Consider the following 23343-nt stretch of genomic DNA (forward strand, 5'->3'; position numbering starts at 1 on the left):
CCTCTGTCTCCAGCTGGGCAATAAAAAGAGTGCCATTGCTCTTTAGAGTAATGCCTGAAGGTTGTAGGCTTTAAGTTAGTGCTGTTTTTTTTTTTCCCTGTTATTTTGTAGCTTCCTACAAGAAAAGTGAATTAAAAATAGAATCATTTTTCCCCAGAAATCTTAATTGCTTATGGAACCTTGTGGGACCCTATTCTTAAATAAAAGCTGGAATACACATTGAAGCATATGGTGAGGGAAATGTGTTTTTTCAATGCACAATAGGAAATCAGGAAACACATGAACCTGAGAAGAGCAATAGTTTGCAGCAAAATAGAGGCCAGATGTGGAAATGGCTTGGACCCTTTTAGGGACCATTGGAAAATTACACCTCCACAGTTTCTCAAATGAAATGTGTGCTAAAGACAGTTCAGAAATAGTGTCCAACATCTCATGCATATCTGAATGCTGAATGACAAAAGGTTGCCTGAACAACCTCAGCTTGTATTCAGACAAGCAGTACTGTTTGCAGCTTGATGTCTCAGCAGATTTCCGGTAAGCTAGTATGTTAATATACAAACTAAATAAATTCTCCAACTTCTGTAAAAAACTGAATTTTACATTACTTCACTTATTAAGTTATTTGGTAGCATGAGGAGATGTAGCCAAAGAGGTTTCATTATAAACAATGTGCTTAGTTCCTCTCATTTCATATTCTGAAAATGCAGCTATTTATTAAAATGCTTTCCATTTGTTACAAAAAGCTAATAGTGCTGCCACAGCAACCAGTTTGTGATATACTTTAAACAATTTCTATACAGAACTAATCATTCCCTGTTGAAATAAGATTCTCATCCTATGGGAATAATTATATGTAGTCCTGAGGGTGTATTTGAAAAGCCTTTCTTTTATCTGTAGCACAACCCTAGGCACGTATGCTGGGAACTGGAATAAGTTGCAGGAGCTGCAAATGCTGCTACAGCCTCCATCCCCCAAGTTCCCAGGGTGGTGTTATCAACCTATCAACGCCAACAGCAAACCTTTCTCTGACTTCAGTGAAGCCAAAGATTTTCCACGATTGCCTTATGACATGGAGAAAACTGAGCATTTCAGAGTAGATTCGTACATCTAATTGGTGTTTGTGTCATCTGTGATGCTCACCTGTTTTGACAATTGCAGTACAAATCAACTATTGAAATACTTCAAGGTAAAAGAACTGCCTCGTTTTCCCTCAAAGAAAGGAGGTGTATATGGGAGTTACAACCACAGAAATCAGTCTTTTTTTTAGTACCACTGCTTTTTGGGTTTTATCTACCACTAACTTTTTCCCCTTTATTACTGTATACCTCTTTCTAGCTAGTCCCTTGCTTTCTGACTTTCTGCCTATGGCTCTGATTTCTCTCATTACTGTGTGTTATTCCTCTATCCTCTCTTGCATTAAATTTCTTTTCCATTTAGTATGTTCCACTACGTTTATGAATGCACAGCTTCTTCCTCTTCTAACCAAGAAATGGACTTCAGTAATTGGAAATACGACATGAGGAAGTATGCAGAGAGAGAATGAACAATTTAATAGGAAAATCAGCGAGAAGACAGAAATGATCCATCTTCAGCGTTTATTTTTTATAGGGCTAGACATTAAAAAATGCATGATAGCCTCTCCATGAGATAAATATTTCCTTTGTTCATATTCAAGAAAGCATTCCTGTTGAATTGTTTGTCTGAGGAAGCAGTAACTTCGTCAAAGAGATTTTCCTTTGAAATTTTCAGCTTCTCATTAAAAAAAAAATAAAAAGAAAAAAAAGTCCTAAGCCCTTTTGCTCAGAGATGTATTTGTTTAAGAATTTATCCATTTTGTTTTAACAGAACCATATCAATATGTGTAATGTGAGTTTGCTCTAATATTCACCCAGGTCTCAAGCCACATTGCATCCTTCTGTTGCAGTAAACTGCAGTGACAAATCACAAGGGATGTGGACTAGCAAGGAAACTGGCTCATTACTGGATTTTTTTGGAGGGTCACATTCACATAGAAACTGACAATGGCATCTTTATAGGAAGTCTTTAATATTCAGTAAACAAACAAAGGCAAAATATAAGTGAAAATAATTTAGCGCAGAAGTCATGGCTTTCCTACCTTCTCTCACTTTCTGCTAAATTAGCTTGAAACTCTTCTAAAAGGAATTGAGCAGCCCTCCAAGAGGCTAGCTGTGGAAGTTTGAGGAAAACACATAGTAGATGTTTTAAAGCTATTTTCTCTATTCCTTCAGGCACAGTTATCTTCTCTCTTCTACTTGTGATTCCTAGTGATACGATGGGACTTGGGGATTCACAGGCAAAATTAATTTTAGCTAATAATACTTGTATTAACCATGCAATGACTCATATAATAAGTATATTATTTCATGGAGAAGCTTGCCTTGGTAGGTATTGCAGCACTGTTCAGCATGATCTTTCCTAGCAAATGCCTTGTAAACATCAATTACAGGGGGAAAGCAATATAGTACTATTCCTGGCATCCAGTGGTACTCACCAGTACAGTCGAATCCACTTCCTTGGTATCCCTGTTTACATTTGCATTTGAAGGATCCCTCCGTGTTGACGCACTCTGCATGGAGGTTACACCTGTGTGTATTTGCCACGCATTCATTTACATCTAGGGAAAGATATAAGTGCCTTAGTGAAAACTGTCCTGAAACCTAAGCTTCATGAGAGCCTGTTTGTGCTTACCATCTGTTTTCGGGTATTGTAAGCACTAGAGTTAGACCAAGACAATCCAGGGACCGTTGCAGGCAGAAGAATTCACACTAGGAGAGAATACTTAGTATCCTAATAAACACAAAGTGAACACAGAGATCTACTGAATGAGAACAGGATTCAATGTATAGGTTGTACAAAGTGATCTATTAACAAAAGGCACCAAGAAAACGTGTGACATCAATCAAAAAAATTCAGCAACTCTTCCCCACTCTTTCACTCGCTCTAGAAATGTAATTGAAACTAACAATGGGCAGGCCAAGATCTTGAGATCTCTTGTCTACTAATATTCCAGGCATACATATGATGCTACATGAAAAAAAGTATGATTAGGAAAAAATCAGTAGAAAATACTATGTTCAGCTAGGTACAACAAAAGGCACAAGCATCAAGAGTAACTAATTTTGTTCTTTTTCATTATTTTGCTACATCACAAAGATGTTTCTTATTTCTCCCACATGAGGGAGCCAAGTTGTTGCTCTCATTTTTGCACCACTTGCATTTTACCCAGATTGCCTCATTTTTTGCAGCTGATAGGTTCTCTGCGTAATGTAGGTCAGCTAGGAGACAAGTAGCAGGAAGAATGACTAAAAATTACGGTATGTCTGAGAGCGAGATTCAGGTTTCCAGATAAAATCTTGACTACTGAGAACTCTCCAGGTTTTCCCCCATACACAGAGCAGAAATTTTATGAAAATGTAAGCATATTTTCCACTTTAAAACTCCCATGGTCTGCTTACAAAGGGAAGCTTAAATTTCAGTGTCCAAAACCTGCCTTAAGATTTCCCTCCCACCCCTAAGGCCCAATCTTAAACAAATAAAACCAAAAAAAAAAAATTTCACTTCTGGATGCAGTTTAGTTCCAACCCTTCCAGGCTCTCAGGTAGTGAACTGCATGAACAATACTGTGGTGGTGCCTGCTGTGGTACCTTATCCTCTGCTATTATTTTACCATTTAGTTAACAGATTGAAACAGGAGTAAAGGTGTATTGATGTTTATTTTAACTCCTGGGCATATCAAGATAACTTTTCGCCTGTATGTCTGTTTGGGAGAAATTTATACATGCAAAAGAAACCTAAAAACTAATTAAAATCTATTTTTTTTTTTGTGGAACTGCTTGTTCATTTACTATTTTCATACATTTATTTCTTTAAGTTCTGTACTGTCCATCCAAGCAATTATTTTTACAGTCATGAAGCAACTTGATTCACATTGCTGATTAACTACACACACGCACAAAAAAAGATTGTGGGACTGCTTCTTCATCACAGGTTGAAAGCTGAGAGGATAAAACAGGCTCTTTAACTAAAACTGTCCCAGAACTAGCACTTCCTTGTAGTCAGTCAGCTGTCATATATACTACATGCTTTTGTAGATCTTTTGCAAAAGGCCTAGAGATGATTTGGTACAATGAGGCATTTTAATTTGCAAGTGCCTGTGGTCAGGTTTTTCATAAGGCTACAGAGAAAACCTGGACAAAAGCTGCAGGTGTCTTAAGGAATAGTCTTAGTAACATCTTTTAATCATTTCTGAGGCAGAACCCCTAGACTTGGCCAACATGCTTCAGGCAATGACAGGAAAGATACATTATGTTGGAATGAAAAAAAAATGGAGAAAGAAAATTCATACGCTAAATCTTACCTACACAGTCATAATGGCCGCCGATGTATTTCAGTTCATAACCAAGCTGGCACTTGCAGTAGTAGCTTCCAAACGTGTTGACACATCTGCGGTTGAAAGAGCAGACAGCTCGGCCAGTGGAGCATTCATCAATATCTAGATTGGGAACAGGGATACCGGTCAGATCCATGAGAAGACAAAATGGGAAAGCAAGAACTAGCTGGGATTTGCACAGGAATGCTTTGTTCTTAGCTATCACAAGTTGTTTAATAAAAAAGTCCTATCATTCTTTCTCTTGGGGTTGTTTTTTGCATGTGGAAATATGAACGAAGCAGCAAAATATCCACTAACTTTATGGAGATTTTGAGACCTGGCACAGTAAAAGCTAGGGTAACTGGCTGTGGGGACTCTGCTGGGGACAATGATTTGACCCTAAAGTCACAGGGCAGGGCAGGAAGGAACTAGAAATATTTTATGATTTCTCTGAGAAAGGAAATATCAGAACAGTTTATGAGAAAGCCTCAGAAACAGGAAACCAAGAGCAGAAAGGAGCAGGAGCAGCAGCTCTTCCTACTGAATCTCTGCACCTCCCCTTGCTGGGCTAAGTCAAGATACAGACTTCAGACTGCAAGTGCTCTGTCTTTATAATTCACCTATAACTCTGTTTTTTTTTTGTTTTTGTTTTTTGTTTTTTAACCTATGAACGTGTTGAAAAGGAAAAGTGAAACACAATGTGCTGTTCTGCTCTGCAGGTTCAGGAACAATGCAGCTTCTTAGGAAGATTAAGCTAAGACTAATAGTCAAGAATCTTCAAGTGTTTATCTGCTTATAGTTTTTCTGTGACTAATACCAGAGTATTAAGAGTATTTTATAATCTGTGAAGCATCTATTATGCTATACAGCAGGAATTTGCTTTCTTTCTCATTCTGGAGATGGAGAACAGGTCACAGAAAAGAGTGACCTAACAAATTGTGCAAGAAGAAGGGGTCTGCTATTTCCAACCACTGGACATATCTGTTTGTCTGTTTTACCTTCTACCATATATATCAGCATTCTTCCAAATCCATTTGGGCAGGCAAAGTACATACAAATAAACACAATACAAGAGAATAAAAACCGTTGTCTGAATAATTCAGGAAGAGAACCATTTATCTTGTTTATTATATTTAAATGCATATGTTCACAATGTTCACCTTCAAGTAGCTGTTAAATAATTCAAACAAATGTTAACTTGCTTGCTGATAGTCTGAGAGCCTTGATTACTCAAAGCAGGACATTTCCAATTACAAAAATCATTTTGTTTGAGAGAAAGAAATAATGTTCTCATGTTGGAGTTGGAGTATACTTTGGAAGTTGAGGCAAGTATCCATATGGGTTTACTCTATAGATCCTAAAAATGAAAAAATAGTCTCAGGATACATGACCTTCATACATGACTTGATATTACAGCTGTGCATTAAGGAGAACAATTCATATAGTAATTGTCCTTCTATACAGCAGTGTCTCTTGGGTCATCTGTTGTTTGAAATGTTAAGCTTAATATTGTTTTGGCCATTGGAGCTAAAATTCATTTTCTGTGTTTGACATGTTAAACCTCTCAACATCTAAAACATTCTTTAAGCTATAGATATCAGTCCACAAGTATGTATTGGTAAGCAGTATCTGACATGGAGCTGCTAGTTATTCCTCCTTGCCTGTAAGCCACCCTTTATGATCTGGAGGACTTGTACTATTGTGACAGAAATAACATAACTAAATGTGAATTTAGGTTAAGGACATTTTAGTAAATAGTACCCATTGCAAAAACTTTTTTCCATTGTATTTTGGACAATTTAAATATTTCCCAGCTGCAATTTTCAATCTTCTATGCTTGCCTGAGTGGAAGAAATATTAAAACAAAACAAAAAAAAATAAGAATACAATAAAATATCATTCTGGACCAAGAGCATTACCCATTTGGAGGCCAGGTGAGCTCAGAAAAGAAACGCTAGATTGGAAAACAGGGAGGGTAAGAAAGAAGGAAACAAAAACCACTTTCTGTATCAATTGTTTTTGAAATTTGGAATTGGTAAAATGCTTATGAGTTAGCATTTTAAATGAAAACATACTGATTCAAAAGGACGATTTGCATGTAAAGATTTAGCTAAAATTATTTTCAGTTCCAGACTTCTATTGAATACTTGTTGCGTATGAAACTGCTACTGGCCCTGTTTTAAGATGAAATTGCATAAAAGTATTTCTTTTGCATAAAGGTATTTTTGCATAAAGCAATATTTCCCCAAATTTAAAACACTTCAGTGGAGAGCATCTGTTGTGAAAAATGAATGCTTTCATAGCCTTTCAAGTTTGTTTGTGATGACCAGTAACAGGAACATTCCAGCTTTGGAAAGGTTTCTGTTACATGCTGTCAGGGCCTCCTGTGTACTCTGTGAGGTCTTGGTCTCCCCGGTCAGCTTCACCATGGACCTCTACCCACTCATGAACCAAGGAGTCCTATTTCAGCTCAGTCCTGGGCCTTGAGTCTCTGTCCAAACTGTGCTGTAGTTACACCCATTCCCAACCCTTCCCTGTCCTCTGGGTGGACCTCAGAACGACTCTGTAGGTAGATGGTCTCCAGACCCCTCCTGAATGGCCTCCTTATAATGTATGTTGTAGCCTTATCTCCCACCCTGTGTTCCATCTCTGCTGTTCTTGACTGGACCCTCTGGACGGACACTGGACCTGATTTATCACCTTTCCTTGTCACTCACCCTGTTATCAGCACTCTCGTCCGCCAGCATGATGAGATGCTGTAGAAGGGGGCCCTGGTCAGTGAGGACACAGCACTGTGGGTGCTGGGGTTGCATATTGCTCAACCCCCCTTGAAGAACTACCCTGCTCCTGCTACTCCCTGACATGCACTTCACTGCCACTGCTTCTCTAATTCTTGGACGGGTCTCTGCTTTGGAGGGTTTGTTTCACACCCATTGGTGTTTTGAAATTAGTTTAGCTTCAACGTTAAGATGGGTACTAATTCAGCATTGGATTGCAATGCTGTAGCACTGCCTTGTCAGATGCCACCATAAAATTGGTATCATAGAACAAAGTGTTATGAAGTAACGCTAACTTCACCACAGGAAATCCCTAGGTAAAATGACATTGAGGCTTCTGTAGAAAAATCCAGAAGTTTGTATTGTAGGTTACCACAATACAAGAAAGAAACATCTCGACACAACCCCAAATCCTATCATGTGCTATGTCAGTAGGACAGCTTCCTGTGTTGTACGTAACAGTCTCGGAGAAATAGAGAATCTGTTAATGACTCCAAAACACGTTAAAACATTTGATTATTTATTGCGGATGGCACTAGCCCAAAGAATTACATAGCCAATGTTAATGAGAAGAATTATTAAAAAAGCATGCAAACTTTACATCACATTGCAAGCAACAAGGAGCATTATTGAAGTCAGTGAGGAGGGCTAACTACTTATTACCCTTTCCTCAGACTCTTGAGTTTTATGGAATCTTATAGAAAAGAAGCTGAGAGTGAGCTCTCTAACCATACCAACGCATGTCCTTCCGTTTGGTCCCAACTGAAGGCCAGCTGATGGACAAAGACATTGTACATCCTCCTTGACTTTCTCACATCCATATTGGCAATTAACCATGGCACAAGTCCTAGAGCCTGAAAACAGAATTTTTAAAAAAATAATGTAAAATCTAGGCTGGAAACACACACTTTGTTATTAAGTTAGATTTGAATGAATGCAGAAAATTAATGAGAACAACAAAATTCCATTAATCATTAATCAAGCTATTTATACATTAACACATTAATAACACAATTCAGCAGCTCTTGAGATAGATCTCAAATTCTCCCTCCCCTTTACTTTGTTCTTTCCTTATCTGCCCTTATGCCTCCTTTTTTTCCTCTGCTACCAGTTCTGTGACTATTATCTTTTAGATTCAGAGAGAACTGGTCAAAGCAGAAAAAAAGGCTTTTTACATTTTTCATCACTACAGTTTTACCATACAGAAAACTGCAATTCAGTAAAGAAATATTTTCATTGCTTACCACTGAGCATGCTCTTAGTAGACATTCTGATTTTAAAATTATTTAGCCTGATGAAGTTTGAAAATGCATTTTATTTTAATCCTTTATTTATATCTTGAACAGATACTTGAATCTAAAGAAGCACGTGGTAGTCAGTACACAGTAGATTGGCTATGAGCGTAAATTATTGGAGATGATTTTGGTAAGCCTGTAAATAGAAGTGTAGGGGTCTAGGTATTGTCTGAGAGAGCATTATGAGATGCTAGAAAAGCAGGCCAAATGTACTAAGTATGTAGGGAGATGCATCTTAAATCCTGAGGATATTCTGCAAGCATTAATGTTATGATGCCAGGGAGAAAAGTAGCATTTGGAAGTGTTTACTGGAGGAGTTAGAGGTGCGTGCAAAGGAAGTATATTCCACTATGTCACTCTGATTATCTATCTATTACTATATCACACAAACTGCAAGACCTTGAGTCCTAGCTCACCACCTAAATAGAAAAATATATGGATATTATTTTAAAATGCAACACATTCATTGATAGAAGTACCAGCAATTTCAAAATTGTGTGTAATGAAGTGTATAGAAAAGACAATGATGTGTGTGAGTGCGCATATATCTACAGCCATATTATTTTAATATATAATAATGCATGTTATTTCTGTTGCTATTAAAATTAATGTTTAATCTGTGGTAAAATTATTTTTTTTAGGCTGGTTTATGTAGATCCTGTGGATAAGCAATAAATATTCAAGGCCAAAAATTCACTGTATTTGCAAAAGCAGTTTACTTTTGTACAAATGAGGATGTACACAGTAGCAGTGGGTAAGATTAAAAAACATGGACTGTAGATCATGATACTTTTGTCACATTATCTACCTCCTAAGTGGCAATAAAGAAACTTACTAAACATCATTCTTCTCCAATTGGTAATTGTCTGTTTTCTGTTATGTTTGAAATCTCTATTGCTGGCTATAGTTAGACAGAATATGAATGGTTTAGATGAACTGCTAATCAGATTTAGTACAGTGATTCCTGCAGAATTTGTGTGACTGTCTTAGGTACTAACCTACTATCTACTTGAAGCAATGGTTCTCTGTGGCTCAAAACCACATTCTTCTGATACCTTTCTGTTTCTAGTACCACAGTCTTTCAGCATGGTTCTGGATAAGTCTGACTGTTCAGACAAGGTAGACTTCATCTTGTTAAGGAGATTTGCATCATGGAGAATTTGATTCAAAAGGAACTACATCTTGCTCAAAATGTTTGCTTGAATAAAACAGTAATTAGGTAAATAAACTATTTAAGTAGTGAGTTAAACCAACATTTCATCTGAGCACACGCTTAAATTAGCATCAAGCAAGAGGAGAGTCTAGTAGACTTAACCAAGAATGATTTCTACTTGAACAAACAATTTACTATTTCATTTCATAATCATGTTTTATGCCTAAAAAATAAAAGCTCTTTGAAACTGGAAGTTGTTTCTTTACTGGAAGGTGGTAAAGAAACAGGATGGATGAACATACAAGTTTCTGCCTCCTGAACTACAGCCATGAAGAATGAAGACGTCCATTCTACTGAAAACCATTTTTCCCCCGGAAATTTGGATTCAATCTGTATCAGTGCTTGTCAGGGTTCCACCACTGTTTTAATTTGGGAAATAACATTTGTGTGCCAAAGTGAAACACCCTTCAGGGCTCACAGCTGCTCAAGCAATTTTTTCATATATACTCTGAACAGGCCGCTGTTGCTGAGAAATTCAGTGTTTTGTGCTGGCTCAAGCAAGGTATAGCACAACTCTGATTTTTGTACAAATTTAGTACAAAGTTTTTTAAAATCAGGAAACCTATCCTGAACTAAGACTGGCTTAAAACTAAACAAACAAAAAAGGCTCGTTACAGTCTGGATTTAGTTTTCTGACTTGGTTCAGTAGTGTGGCTCCTACTCAGAGGAGGGAGAATGACAGATGGATGGGACAAAGGAGGAACAAGCTCCCGCTGGGCTCAAAGGGAACTGGGCTCAAAGGATAGGTTTCTTTTGACAGTACCTCTGGTTTCTGCCAACTTCAGCTGTCCATAAGACACCAGCCTGACTGAAACCAGCTCAGTTCATGATGTCAGCAGATACACAAATTATCTTGGATGTATCCATTTCTCAGAGACCTCAAAGACCCCACAGCTGTTGTCTGCTGTTGAGATCCACCATGTGCTGCAGGGAAGGGGAAGCCTTCAAAAGCTCAGACCCCAGGCACCTTTCACAGCAATTTCAGTCTTCCTGCCATAACAAGGAGACAAACTAGGAGATCTGGCTTTTCTGCCTGCCCCAGAGCTGCTGACACTGCAGTCCCCTGAATGTTTGCCAAAGCTGGGTATTTTTCCAATTATCTCAAGACTGACATCAAACTCACCAGATGGACACCCTAACTGGTGAATGGCTGTCTCCAGAGTTTGAAGATATATAAATTTGTTCAGAGTTTATGATTGTCTCTTATAACCATGGGAATGGCTGGGCTGCACCTGATACAGCTACGTTCAGGACAGGCCTCTAAAGCAGATTGGTCCACTGCTGAGACCAACTAGCTTTCTTGTCCCACTGATGCATCTGCTTCAGCCCAGTAGACTCCAGAAAGGGCTGTCCCCATTTTACTTAGGGTTTTGTGAAATTCAAAGCAGAAATACCTGCACTATTTCAAACAGATAAGGGGGAAAAAGAAAGTGTTTTCTAGAAACAAAAAAGTATCATTGAAAAATAAGAAGCTTCCTCACATCTGAAAATCAGGTTGACTAAGAAAGCAGAATGCTTTCCTTTACATGCTGGCTTAAAGACCGAGAAAATAGGTAGAAACACAGTTCAGATAACCCTTAGCACAGTGGACAAATGTTTGCAAGAAGCCAGCAGCAACTGTAGGAAGCATATTAGCACTGAGAGAAAATAAGTTAGTCAGGGAGCACAGAAAGGTAAAGCAAGAATAATGCCGTGAAGTTCAGCACAGTAAAGCATAGTCTGTATTGGTGCTTTGCTTGGATTGATTCATTCATCCTTATTCAACAGATGAACCAGCACAGCTACGTGCCAAGCTCATACAAGCTGTCCTTCATTTGAAGTAACACTATCAAAGATTTTTACTTCCAGCAGGACAAAAATTCTTCTGAGCACCAAAAACAGTTATTACCTAGTTCACTTTGTCCATATACTGCCAAACAGAAAACCTCTGTCAGCTGCTGAGAGCACCAAAGAGCTGAGGCAAAAATCCTATCCTGAACAAGCTAAATCCATTCATCACACAAAGAAATTTTGCTGGGATCAAATGTGATTAGATTATTTTGGTGTTCCTATCCTACCAGCTCTATTACTTACTTGCACATGTGCCATCTGGCATGAGCATGTACCCGTTGAGACAATAGCACTTGTAGCTGCCATGTGTATTCATGCATCTGTGTTCACAGGGACGTGGTTTCAGTCCACATTCATTCAGATCTGCAGAATTCATTGGAATTAGATGACTGCTGGGTTTATATACATATATCCATACATATAGCCTGATAATATTGCTTAATGCCTTTAATTCCCCACAGTAAAACAGCCTGGATTGAAAACAAGCCAACCCCTTGCAAGATGAGAATTTAGCAGACCATCTGGCTGAAAGAGTGCTAGGAAAACTAACACACAGACTTCTACACCTGAAAAAGTAAAGCAAACTCTGGCCCCATCTGGCAGCTTGTTAGGAAGGAGTGGAGGGGCAGAAAGAGAATTGTAGTTGCTGTATTATCTGGGAGTTATTTTTCTGGATTTCTCTGATTCTAGCTGGATATTTCAGCCCTCCAGCTGACCTCTGTACTAGAAAGGCTAAATGTTTATCTGAAGCTGATTTGCTCTTCTTAGTCTAAAGTGAAACAAAGATATATATATATATATATATATATATATATAATTTTTTTTCCCTGAGCTACACATTGGCACCAAAGTTATCAGGGCAGGGACATATAGCCAAGATGAAACACCGAATATAAAGAGTCATGTGACATTAAGAATGAAAGTACAAAAATCTCAAATTCTTAAAATCCAGAGAATAAAAGCATCCTAACTCCTTTTTACAATCCAGGATTTAAAAGGATTTGCAAGACACTAAGTTGATTTCAAATTCTCAATAGCTTTATTTCACTGGTAGAAAACCAGAATCCTAAAAAGCTCAATTTATGTAGTATAGGCATCACTATTGTCAATGGTATTGGTTCTGTAACAAGGGAACAGCGTCTGTGTTTGTGATTTCTGTGAACTGACACCTCTACCTCTTGTATTTTGATACCTGATTAGCAAACAGACAGAACTCATTAACAGAATACACCAGCACATGCGACCCATTCAACAGGTAGCTTAACAGCACATGACCAATAATATAATTTCAATGAAGACAACTCTCCCAGCATTTAGCTTGCAGAGCTCCAGTTTTAATGGGAGAAGCAGCTGTTCTCACAGCTATGCACCCTGCAGACCAGAAAAAAAAACCTCCAGACCATTCAAAGCATAAACTTTGTGGTAGTTATAGATGTGTGTGAAGTATTTGTTACAGCTTAGTTCAGGGAAGAAAAAGACGGTTGCACTCAGCTATTTAAACAATCTGTTTGAAAAATGACAACATATCAACTTGCAAATCACATTGGGCTTTCTCTGCTACTGAGCCTCCACTGAAAAACCAAGATTCTCGTAACAAAGAAACTAGAGGTGAAAAAAAAGTCATTCCACTTAGACCATACATTTTGAAAAGTGCTTAGCTACGCCTATATTGCACAATGCACAGTAATGCAGAGATAGCATACGCAGCTCTAAAAGAGAACCTATGGAGATAAGGCTAATTTAGCTCAGACTCAGTGGCAGACTAATAGAGTCCCCTTATCTCTGTTATTTTAGTTAGCTCACGTTGAGCTTGCTCAGCCGGGCATTCTGCTGTAAGGACAGACCAAGGCTGTATCTGCCTGGAAATTAAAGAGGCTCCGAGCATTCCTGGCTACTGGAACATGAACACCTATATGGCTATACTACTGAAATGGCTCCTGGGCATTTCTGGCCTGTGCCAGCCACCACCTTGCTAAAAAAAAATTCCTGGCCATACTTCATAAGACAGAACAGCCCAGGGAGCTACTGGACAATTTGTACATGCAGGTCTACATAGTGCTTCCATGAAGCCTTAGACTTTGAATCTACTGCAAGTGCACAGAACTGACCTTCTTGCCTACGGAGGGCATAGCAAATCCAGCTGGAGTTACTGCACAAAAAAAACAAGCAGGGGGCTTCTCTGTTGTCTTTTGGTACACTGAAGTTGCTAACTCATGTTGGAGGTTAAACTTGTTGGTTTAGAGGCTGAGGCTGTACTGGTAACCATGGATCTATTATACACAACCAAGGCTGCTGTTTGCTCTCTAGGAGTACCAAGGGGCTGACTTCTTTCCCTGTATCAAAAGTGCATAAGATGGTGCTTTCTAAATACTTAACATTATAGCTTTATACCATGTTGCTTGAAAGATATTGTGTAGTAAAAGAGGTTTGTTCTGACTCACTAAAAATTCTCTTATTTTTCAACGTCAATGTAACATTTTTAAGCAAAGACCGCAGGTGCTTAGGAAGGTAGCATCAATAGACCCCTCCATTCATGTGGTTCTCATTCCATGCTTCACTCATCTGTGCTGCAGTAGGAAGGCCTCTCCATGCACAGTGATCTGCTCCTTTCATCTGATCACATACAGAGATCATATACTGGAACAACAACAAAAGCTGAGGTGTCACCAAGGTGTTGGTGGAATTATTGCAATGTCTAACTGCACGCTTATGGAGGTAAAGTGGTGCATTCAAAGTTTCTAAGTATGTAATTCTAAAAAAAAAGAAAAAGTCAGCATATGCAAACAGATGGCATTGGCCCGGGCAGCTTGAGAAATAACACATCTAGCATATAATTGCCTGTCTTTCTGAGGAGGTTAGTTAAGAAAATAGCACGGATTTTTAGTTTTAAAAAAAATAACATGGGTTCCAGATTTGACTTTTGGCTCTTCCTTTCCTATATAATCTTTCCATGCCTTAATCCTCTGACTATAAATGAGACAGTTTGCCCTTGTCACCAGCCTGCAGGAGATACATGATATAGGATCAAACTCCTGTTTGCTGAAGGAGGCTTACAGTTTGCATCTCCAGTATCCCAGGCAAGAGCCTTAAACACTAAGCTCTGCTATGTAAATAAGAAAAGATCTTATTTTACTATTTTGGAAAATGACAATTCTTAATAAACGACAAGAAGACAACATCAGCAGTCTGGTTTCTAGAGTTATATTCCCATGAGCACAAACCTTGATTACAGGTTTTCCCTGTAAATCCAGGAAAACATTTGCATTTGTTTGGTCCCATGCACTCGCCATACTTGCAGCCATGTCCACAGATAGCTGGGGAAATCAGGCAGAGAAAAGGAGAGAGAGAAAAAAAAGTTAGATGATTCTATTTGAGAACTCTTCCCCTGCTTAACTGCCTAAAAAATTATTGCAGAAGTTCAACATCCTCCATACTTCTCCCTCTAGTTTGAGCATGGTATCTACTGATCAGTGCATTATTTCTGCTGGAGAAAATGGTTGCTAGCGTGGATTACATGAACACATGCTTTTCCCAGTTTGTAAAGACCTGGAAAAGAAGGGGCTCCTTTTAGCACCCTCCCAAATGCTCCTTTCTGCCATGGTTACAACTTACATTTAGTTTTGTACTCTGCTTTTTTCCTATTTTTGGGAAGCCATATGTGAGAAGCAGCTAGCCAGCAGCTTGATTTTCTACACTTGGAGCAGGGAAGGGGTGACAGCACTCTCCTGCAGTCACAGAAGACCCTAGAGCGGTTTTCTGTTTTTGGATCTCCTCTCTTACAGCTGAGAACATGTCCATCTCATGGTGGAATACCCAGAGCACGTCTGTCAAACCAGACAATTGTCCTTACCACACATTCCCATATTTACAATTGCATCAGATTTACAATGACTTGAAAGGGCTGGGCTTATCCTCAATGCGTTAAAGGGTAGAAGTTCTCTAACTCTCATCATTAGTCAGAAATTAAATGCTGGCTTTTATAATGCTTAAGCCTCGATCTTTAATACCTCCTAAAGTCAATGTGATGATCAAAATGAGTGTTATCTGGGAAAATCAAACTGAACATGCATTTAAGTCAGTACTAGCTCTAGAAGAGCAGTAAAAGAGTATGCACCCGTATGGGCATCCAAACTACCTTGTGTAATTAATCTGCTTTCTGAACTACAGGAAATAGGAAAATCACAGTTACTATATTAAAATTCATAATTAAAATTAATCCTGCTGAATTCAAGCATCTTCTCCTACATTTAAGAGATTCATTCAGAAGTACTGAACCGCTGGCTCTGCAGATTAGCCATAGTTCAACATTGTCCCTGCCCCTGAAAGCAAAGTGGCATAATGTGAGATCAGTTGAGTATTGACACTGAAACAGAGTACAGCACTGCATCTGGATTTTCAATGCAGTAGTACACTACAGTTGTTTTAATGAAATCTGCCAAAGAACCACTTTAAAAACTTATGAAAATTGGTTTCTAGTAAGGGAAAGTAACCTATTGCTTTAGAAGAGACCAACTTAATTCCACTAGCTCGAAGTTACATTTGCTGGTTGTCCCTCTACTATTCTTTTGCAGCAAAACTAATGTGCTGTTAAACAATGCAGAAATATTAATAAGTGTATTCATCACTTCTTTCTTTCTATAAACTGATATGCTATATATACAGAGCAGAGACATTTTGGCACCTTTCTGTTTAAAGCATCAGTCAGCAGTGAACAACTCTAAGCCTCTATTCAAATTCACTAGATAGACAATGCCAAACTCTGGGGCAATAGGTGCAACATACGAGAAAGATTCCTAAAATACGTATTTTAGGATTTTGTTGTGTTTTTCCCAAGTAGAGCTAGAGGAAGATTTCACATCACCTTCTCCTTGGGATCTGTAGACCTGTAACAAATTAGAAATTTCTCAAGAGTCATTGCTTTTCTTATAAAGCCAACAATCCACAGACCAGAATGCTGACCTGAGCTCAAGTCAGGTGCACTTATTACTTGGGTTTTATTTGTATTTTTAGAAAGTTAAAGCTTCCTGGTTCTCACAGGCTGTGTAGTTTTTAAGACAAAGGATACCAATTGATTTCATGGGTCCATATGTAGCACCAGAAGATGCTGCATTTTTGGCATTTATTTGACAGCTGTAACAGCACAGGCACTGACAAGTTCCAGTCTCTCAGCCACGGTATGCAGGAGGTTAGCACAGACGGCCACTTCTGGACCTAAGAATTTTTAAATCTGTATTTTATTGTTTGCTGTTATTTACCTAAAGCTCTGCTTTTTTAAGGAGATACTGTCTCCAGCATGTTTTTTTCATTCTCCCATCCAAGTGATAAGAGACTTCACTCCCTCACAAGCTTTCTTCTGTAACTTCTGGCAGATTCACATCAAGTCCTTTTATTTGTACCAAGTACACAGCCATGGAGAGGAAACAAGCACAAACTGTTAGTATTACCTTCACAGTGGCCCTTACTGTTCTTTTTCCAGCCGTAACAGCAATCCGTCCGAGAACCATAGCGACACACCCCAGGCTGGCTCACAGTCACCAGCTGCCCACGAACTCTTGAGCTGCATAAGAAGGGATAAACACTAGCTCCAGCAGGCAGATACACTTTAATCCATTCCTCCCTATATTCCTTTGTGCATTTCTCTCATGTTTTATCCACTGTCAGGCATTTTCATCTCAATGAACCTCGGAGCATTCAACACTTCCTTGGCAGGAATGCAAAGTTGCATTAGATGGAGAAAGGGGTGATAGGAGCATCTCACCTGCAATAAAACAACCCTGCAACATAAATAACATAAATCCTTTCTAACGAGAAACATGGCAAAGAAAAAAAAATAGAACCAGGGCCTCTGCTAGAATTAGTCTTTTTTTAATCTCAGTGAAGTCAGTGGGGCTACTGCAGCTTGCATCAGAGGAAGAATCAGGACTGGATATATGCTGCCATACCTGCTCAGCTCTATTGCTCTGGACGACAAATTACTCGTTCTGCAGAAAAGCACCTTTCTGAACATCAGTCAGCCCCACAGATCCAGTGTCTTGCAGACTTGCAGCCACTGTGTATGTGCACATTGATGAGATAAGTGCAGATATTCCCAGGCATTCAGGTTGCACAGGACTCCCTGATCATACAAATGTTAATTTAATCAGCCAATACAACCAGGTGGCTCAAAGTTACTGTGTGGATAACAGCTGCAAGTGTTGGCAGCCCTGCAATGTTAGTTGTCAAAGTTGTACATCTGATGGAAATCTACAACTTGAATTGTCCTTGAATTCCAGGCTTAGTCTATGCTGCACGGGGTGCTGTGACCCTAATTATCTTCTTTCTCTGCTTGCTGTTACTTCAGCTGTCTATATCCTCCTGTACTTGTATGTAAGGGTTGCACTCTTACTGCAAACATCGCTAATTCATACTATTAAAAAGTAAATATATACATACACTTCAAAGGTACAAGATGTTACTTCAGAGTTGACTTTAATGTGTATTCTGCTTGCATCCCAAAAAACACCCCTGAATTCCGCCGGATAGTGCTATGACTCCCCTGGAAGGTTAAAATGCCTAAAGCTCAGAGGAAATAGACTCCTATGACTTTCCAAGAGATGCTCATTTCCACAGGAAGACAAGCTCATTTAGTAATTTTTCATTGAATAATTCAGTTCAGAATCAAGTACATGAAAGTGTCTTTACAAGGTATACCATATCCACAGGATTTTGGTACAAACTTCTCTGAAAACTGGAAGATCTTCCATAATACTGTGAATAAAATGAATATAGCTGAACTTTACAGACGCTGCCCTGGACAAGGTCTTTCTCTGGTTCTGACTTCCAAAACAAGCACCAGGCTAAAGCCTACCTTTGGCAGTGGGAAAGGTAAAATGGATCATTGAGAGTCCACCCAGATACCAAAATCTGTGAGCAAAACCAGTTTTGTTAGATTAGTCTTCCTATTGCTGTCAGGGGTTCAGCATTTTGTACAAATTAAAGAGATAGGGTAGATCCTGTCAGGGCAAGCAGATGCTTTCAAGGAGAACATCACTATGACTTTGCTGGACATTGCTGGGAGAAGCAATGCAAACCAGAGGTGTCTGATCCTTCCCTAAATGGTATTTGTGTAGGAGTTCACCTATAGTACCTAGAGGCCTAAATGAGATTGCTGTGCTTGGCACTGTCCACTCAAAAATGCCTGGCCTCAAATAACTTGTAGCTTTAATGTGTTACTGAAGAAAACCCGAGCGTGTCATCTGCAAGACCAGTCTTCATTTCTAGTGAAGGTCTGTCCTCAGACTCAGCAGCTTATGGCACTGGTGCAATAGGCAGCAAGTGGCAAACAGAGCCATACAGAGTGCTGAAGCAGCAGAGAAGTAACTGATTTATGTGGCTATGACATTGCTGACACTAGCAGGATAGCATTTAATGAAGTACATTGAAGATGAATTATAAAAGCTTCTGCAATAAGCCAGGGCCTCATTAGTTAGGATGACAAAGAAATAGCTGGCCACGCTAGCTGTCACAAGATCCTTGTGAGACACAAGCACAGGTATTAAAAAAATAAAAGGTGGGACCTTTGGATACTTCAGTCAAAATTCCAGCAGTGACAGGAAAGTTTTACTGCTGCTGTATCAGGATATGTTATGTACAGCTCTTAACATCCATCCAACAAACATCTACATGTTTGACAGCTCAAAATCAGAGAGAGAAAAGCTTGCTAAGAGAGAAACTACTATAAAATCAATTTGTTCTTGTGCTACTTTCCATTGCGGCTTTGAGTTGGGCATAAGAGTAAGAACACAGCTATGAGCAAGCTTGAGAGTCTTGAAGAGTACTGAAGAGCCAGGAGGACAATACTTATCTAATTTTAAGATACGGAGTCTTTCACAAACTGAGAAAGCTGTGATGTTGCCCATAATGATACAAACGGGTCTGAATGAAGTCATATCCCGTATTTTTATTCATCTGCTGCTGAAAGAAATTGTTCCTCTATGAACTAATATAAAGAGCTTGAATTTTATCTCGAAAGAAGTTAGATTAATGCACAGCAAAGCAGTCAGATGCTGGCCAGGCCAAGGCAGTTATATAACTCCATACCTACAGTGACATGAGCAGCAGACAAAAAAAAACAATTGGATGTGTGATGTGAGGTCAGACCTTAAATTACTGTATGTTAACTTTGACCTCTTGTAGTGGTTTACTTAATTTGATATAAAAAGAGAAAACTTAGGTATTTATAACAAAACACATTCAGAAAGTTCCTTTGCTCTACTGATCAAGTGGCTAGAGAGATCTTCCAATTAAGCTAGGTTGATTGATATGGTAGGACTGATACCCTCAATTGCTTAAACACACACCTGCAAAGGAAAATATTACAAGTGCAATAACTAGTGAAAGAAGGAATAAAGCACACCTGGATGCTGGGACTTATTTATTCAACTGACTCCCTCTGCCACCCCACAGTATTTTTGTTGTTTCATTCTATAAAGTAAGAAAAAAGCTTTGCCTTGCATCAGCTTCTCAAAATTAGTCTATGACCATGGACCAATACAAGCTACTGCCCGCAATACCAATGGGCAACCAAAATTTTCATATGTGGTAACTGAGCAGATGGCTGTGCTGGACTGTAATCCTCATCAGCAGCCATTATACCAGTAAAGTAAATAGAAGTAAAAATCCCAACAATGGAAAAAGTGACTTGTCACGTTCTCCTGACTAGTGAACATGAGTGATCTATTCCCTGTCTGACCAGCACTATATGACATTCACAGCTGCAGAGGAAAAGTGAGCAAGCCTTCAAAAGGGTGATTTAACCAAGCAAATAGATAACAAAAGTCAATTATGGTTTGAGTTAAAATAAAGTTGGTTGTTTTCAGCTCCTATTGATTTTCTGTCTTTTAGTAATGTTTTCTGTGTAGAAGGACATTTATGAGCTTTTACTTTTTTTTTTCCCCCTCAAGACAGCTGCTGAATAGATTTAGTGCACTATTTCCATAAGATCTCTACAGGATACTTTTGGTCAGCTCCTGCACACACAATAGCTGCCTGCTGCTGAGGGGAAAAAAAAAAAATCTGTTACATTCTTAGCAACTTCCACTTAACTTCAAAGACAGGATATTACCTCTTTCTTTAATTTTGCCTCTGAAAAAAAATCTGGACATTGTTGCTAGCTAACAGATAGCACCAGACCTCAAATTTTGACCAACAGGTGTATTCAGAACAAAAAGATGGTTTTCTACAGCTTAGCAATTTGTAAAGGATTCCTAAAAAGTCTTTTATGAGAGCATGCCGTGCAGAAACAGAAGTGAACATTTTGTCAGATGACAGCACAGGAATTTTGTTTGCTTGTTGGAGTTATACATGTATAATGGTATTAAACAAAACCAACATGCATCACCTATTATCTTTTAATGACTATCTTAGATATCCCTTTGGTCTGTCTCAGGCACTCAACACAACAGTTCTGCTTTACTGTGAGCCCCTTCCAAAACACCAAATACAATTTAGCTTGGGCTTGCAGAAGTTCCTTTAAGTCCTCCTGTGACCACCAGATTCCTTGAAGGAAGGGCTCAAAGCAGAAAAGTTAACGGTCCAGGTGTTGAAAGCCACACTTCTAAAGGACAAAAAAAAACATAAGTAATTCATTTTTTTTTCCAAACTGATTTTAATTTCTACTCTTTCCATCTATTCAGAGCCAATATGATTTCTTTGTTCTTTCTTTGCTCTCTTATATTAAAACCTCTTGTCATCCACGACTTCCATCAAGATGCTCCAGCTGCTCCTCTTTTCCCTTCCTCTCAAGGAAAAAGGGAGAACAACAGTTTTGGTAGAAGACAGAGATACCATCATCCAACATCAACTGGGACAAGACAGGCTGTAAAACAACCTTAGGCAGGGGTTCCTGTCGGGCTTCCCAACACACTGTGAAACAACATCATTATTTTTTAATGAATACATCCATCTTTGCTTCAGGTAACTCCAGGTTATGCTTTGTCATAACAGAAGACACCGCTTTTGCTTTGCAGTTTTACACTTTCCAAGGTGTTAGGAATGTAAACACCCAACATCTCACGAAGATATTATCTCAGGAACACAAGCATTTATTTAAGCGGGACTTGGCTTTGAGAGCAAACACGTTTCCTACGGCAGCGGGTTTGTGGTTCATAAGCTTCCAGCTGCTGAAGCGCTGACGGCTCGGTAGCCCTGGACGCGCTGTAACAGCACATTGCCACTTGCCGGTTACGCGCATCCACTGTCAGACCTGACAAGAAGCAAACAAGCCCCCCACCATCTGCAAGACCATCCCTAACCGCCGCGCATTCTCCTCCTGGCTACCCCCAGCCGGGAGCCGCCGGCGGAGGTCGGAGCCTCTCCCCCCCCCGCTGCCGGGGGTCGGGGCCGATCCCCTCCCGCTCCCCTCCCGGCCCGGCCCCGCTCACCTGCCCGCGGCGGCGAGGAGGAGGGCGGCGAGGAGGAGGAGGAGCAGCAGGAGCAGGGCACCCCCGGGCGCCGGCACCATGGCCCGGCGGCGGGGCGGTAGAGGCGGCGGAGGCGGGTGGGCGGCGGGACGGGGCTCATAAACCTGCCGCCGGGGGGCGGGACCGCCTGTCCCGGGACCCCCGGGCGGGGCGAGGGAGGGCCGGGGCCGGGGCGGCGGGGAGGGGGCCCCGGGTCACCTCGCTGGGGAAGGGGCAGCCCCCGGGGAAGGCGGCCTGCCGGGGAGGTGTCCTCGGCCCTGCCCGCACCTCCGAGGGGGTGCCCTGAGGGCTGGTTTGGGTCCCGGTTGTGGGGTCTTAGGTACCTTGGGGCTGCTAAGGCGGCTGCCCGGGGGCTCAGCTTGTTATTTAAGAGGCTAAAGCTAATTAATACATTATTTCTTGGTAGATAGTCCTTCGGCTTTGGCGTTGCTGCTCCAGGTATTTGAAGTGCCTCAGCCTGTGTATCCTAGGGTAATGCTGGCGTTTGGGGGTGCTGGGTTTCATATTAGACAGGTTTTTTTTTTTGTTTTTTTTTTTTTTTTTCCAGATTAATTAAGAACTCTTTCCTTCTTTCCCTCTTTCCCTCTTTCCTTCTTTCCCTCCCTCTTTCTTTTTCTTTCTTTCCAGTGCTGGAGAAGTTGGTAAAGTGACCAACATTTGTCAGCCAATTTCTTTTTTTTTTGTGCAGTATGGGTAAGTTATGTTCTGTCTGTGTGGCATCCCTTGATGCTTTCCTCCTATTATAAAAGTACCCAGAAGGAGAAGATTTTTTTTTTCCTCCCCTTTCCTTTGATACCAATGTTGACACTGATCTACCTGCTAAACACTTTCTTGTGTAATATTGTGTCAAAAAGTATTGACTCTATTCCCAATTCCCAGAGCCTAATAGGAGCTATTTTCCCAGTCCCAAGATCTGGATAATTGTCCCTTCTTAAAGCAACTTTTTTTTTTTTTTTTTTTTGACAGAAGGGAAAGCTGGGGAGTAAGTGGCTTACCTGGCATCACCCAGGAAGTCAGTGGCATAGGAAGGAAAAGAAGACAGATCTTCTAGCGAGGTCACTTGCCCTGGGTCATCCCGTTCAATTCTGAGAGTGTCAACCAGCATTCCTCAGCAGATTAAGCTGGGATGGTTGACACAGTCAACAGTGCTAGCTGTCTTCAGTCCCCAGGGACTGGCTGGAATGATGAAGGAGGGCATTTGTAGGCTGGCATGTTGAATTTAGCACACGTCTTTGGGCAGCTTTTTTTTTCCTGTCATCTTTACCATGGGAATGTCCAAGAAAGCTGGGATGGCAACTCTTTGCCATCTAAAATGATCTAAATTGAGGTTTTCTTGTGTTGCCCATCCACTGCTGGTTTTGAGTGTTTGCCAGGCTGT

General features: G+C 40.0%; 1 protein-coding gene across 1 annotated transcript in view; it reads right to left on the reverse strand.

Moving 5' to 3' along the window:
- Positions 1-22006, reverse strand: part of EGFL6 (EGF like domain multiple 6) — a 45861-nt gene extending 23855 nt beyond the window's left edge. The window contains exons 1-7 of the mRNA XM_035542225.2: positions 21927-22006; positions 16950-17062; positions 14727-14819; positions 11749-11868; positions 7902-8021; positions 4379-4513; positions 2513-2635 (exon numbers count right to left, since the gene is read on the reverse strand). Coding sequence (XP_035398118.1) covers positions 2513-2635; positions 4379-4513; positions 7902-8021; positions 11749-11868; positions 14727-14819; positions 16950-17062; positions 21927-22006 — 784 coding nt within the window. The remainder of the gene's footprint in view (positions 1-2512; positions 2636-4378; positions 4514-7901; positions 8022-11748; positions 11869-14726; positions 14820-16949; positions 17063-21926) is intronic.
- Positions 22007-23343: the final 1337 nt, after the last annotated feature.

This window comes from Cygnus atratus, chromosome 1 (genome assembly GCF_013377495.2).
Source record: "Cygnus atratus isolate AKBS03 ecotype Queensland, Australia chromosome 1, CAtr_DNAZoo_HiC_assembly, whole genome shotgun sequence".
NCBI lineage: Eukaryota > Metazoa > Chordata > Aves > Anseriformes > Anatidae > Cygnus > Cygnus atratus.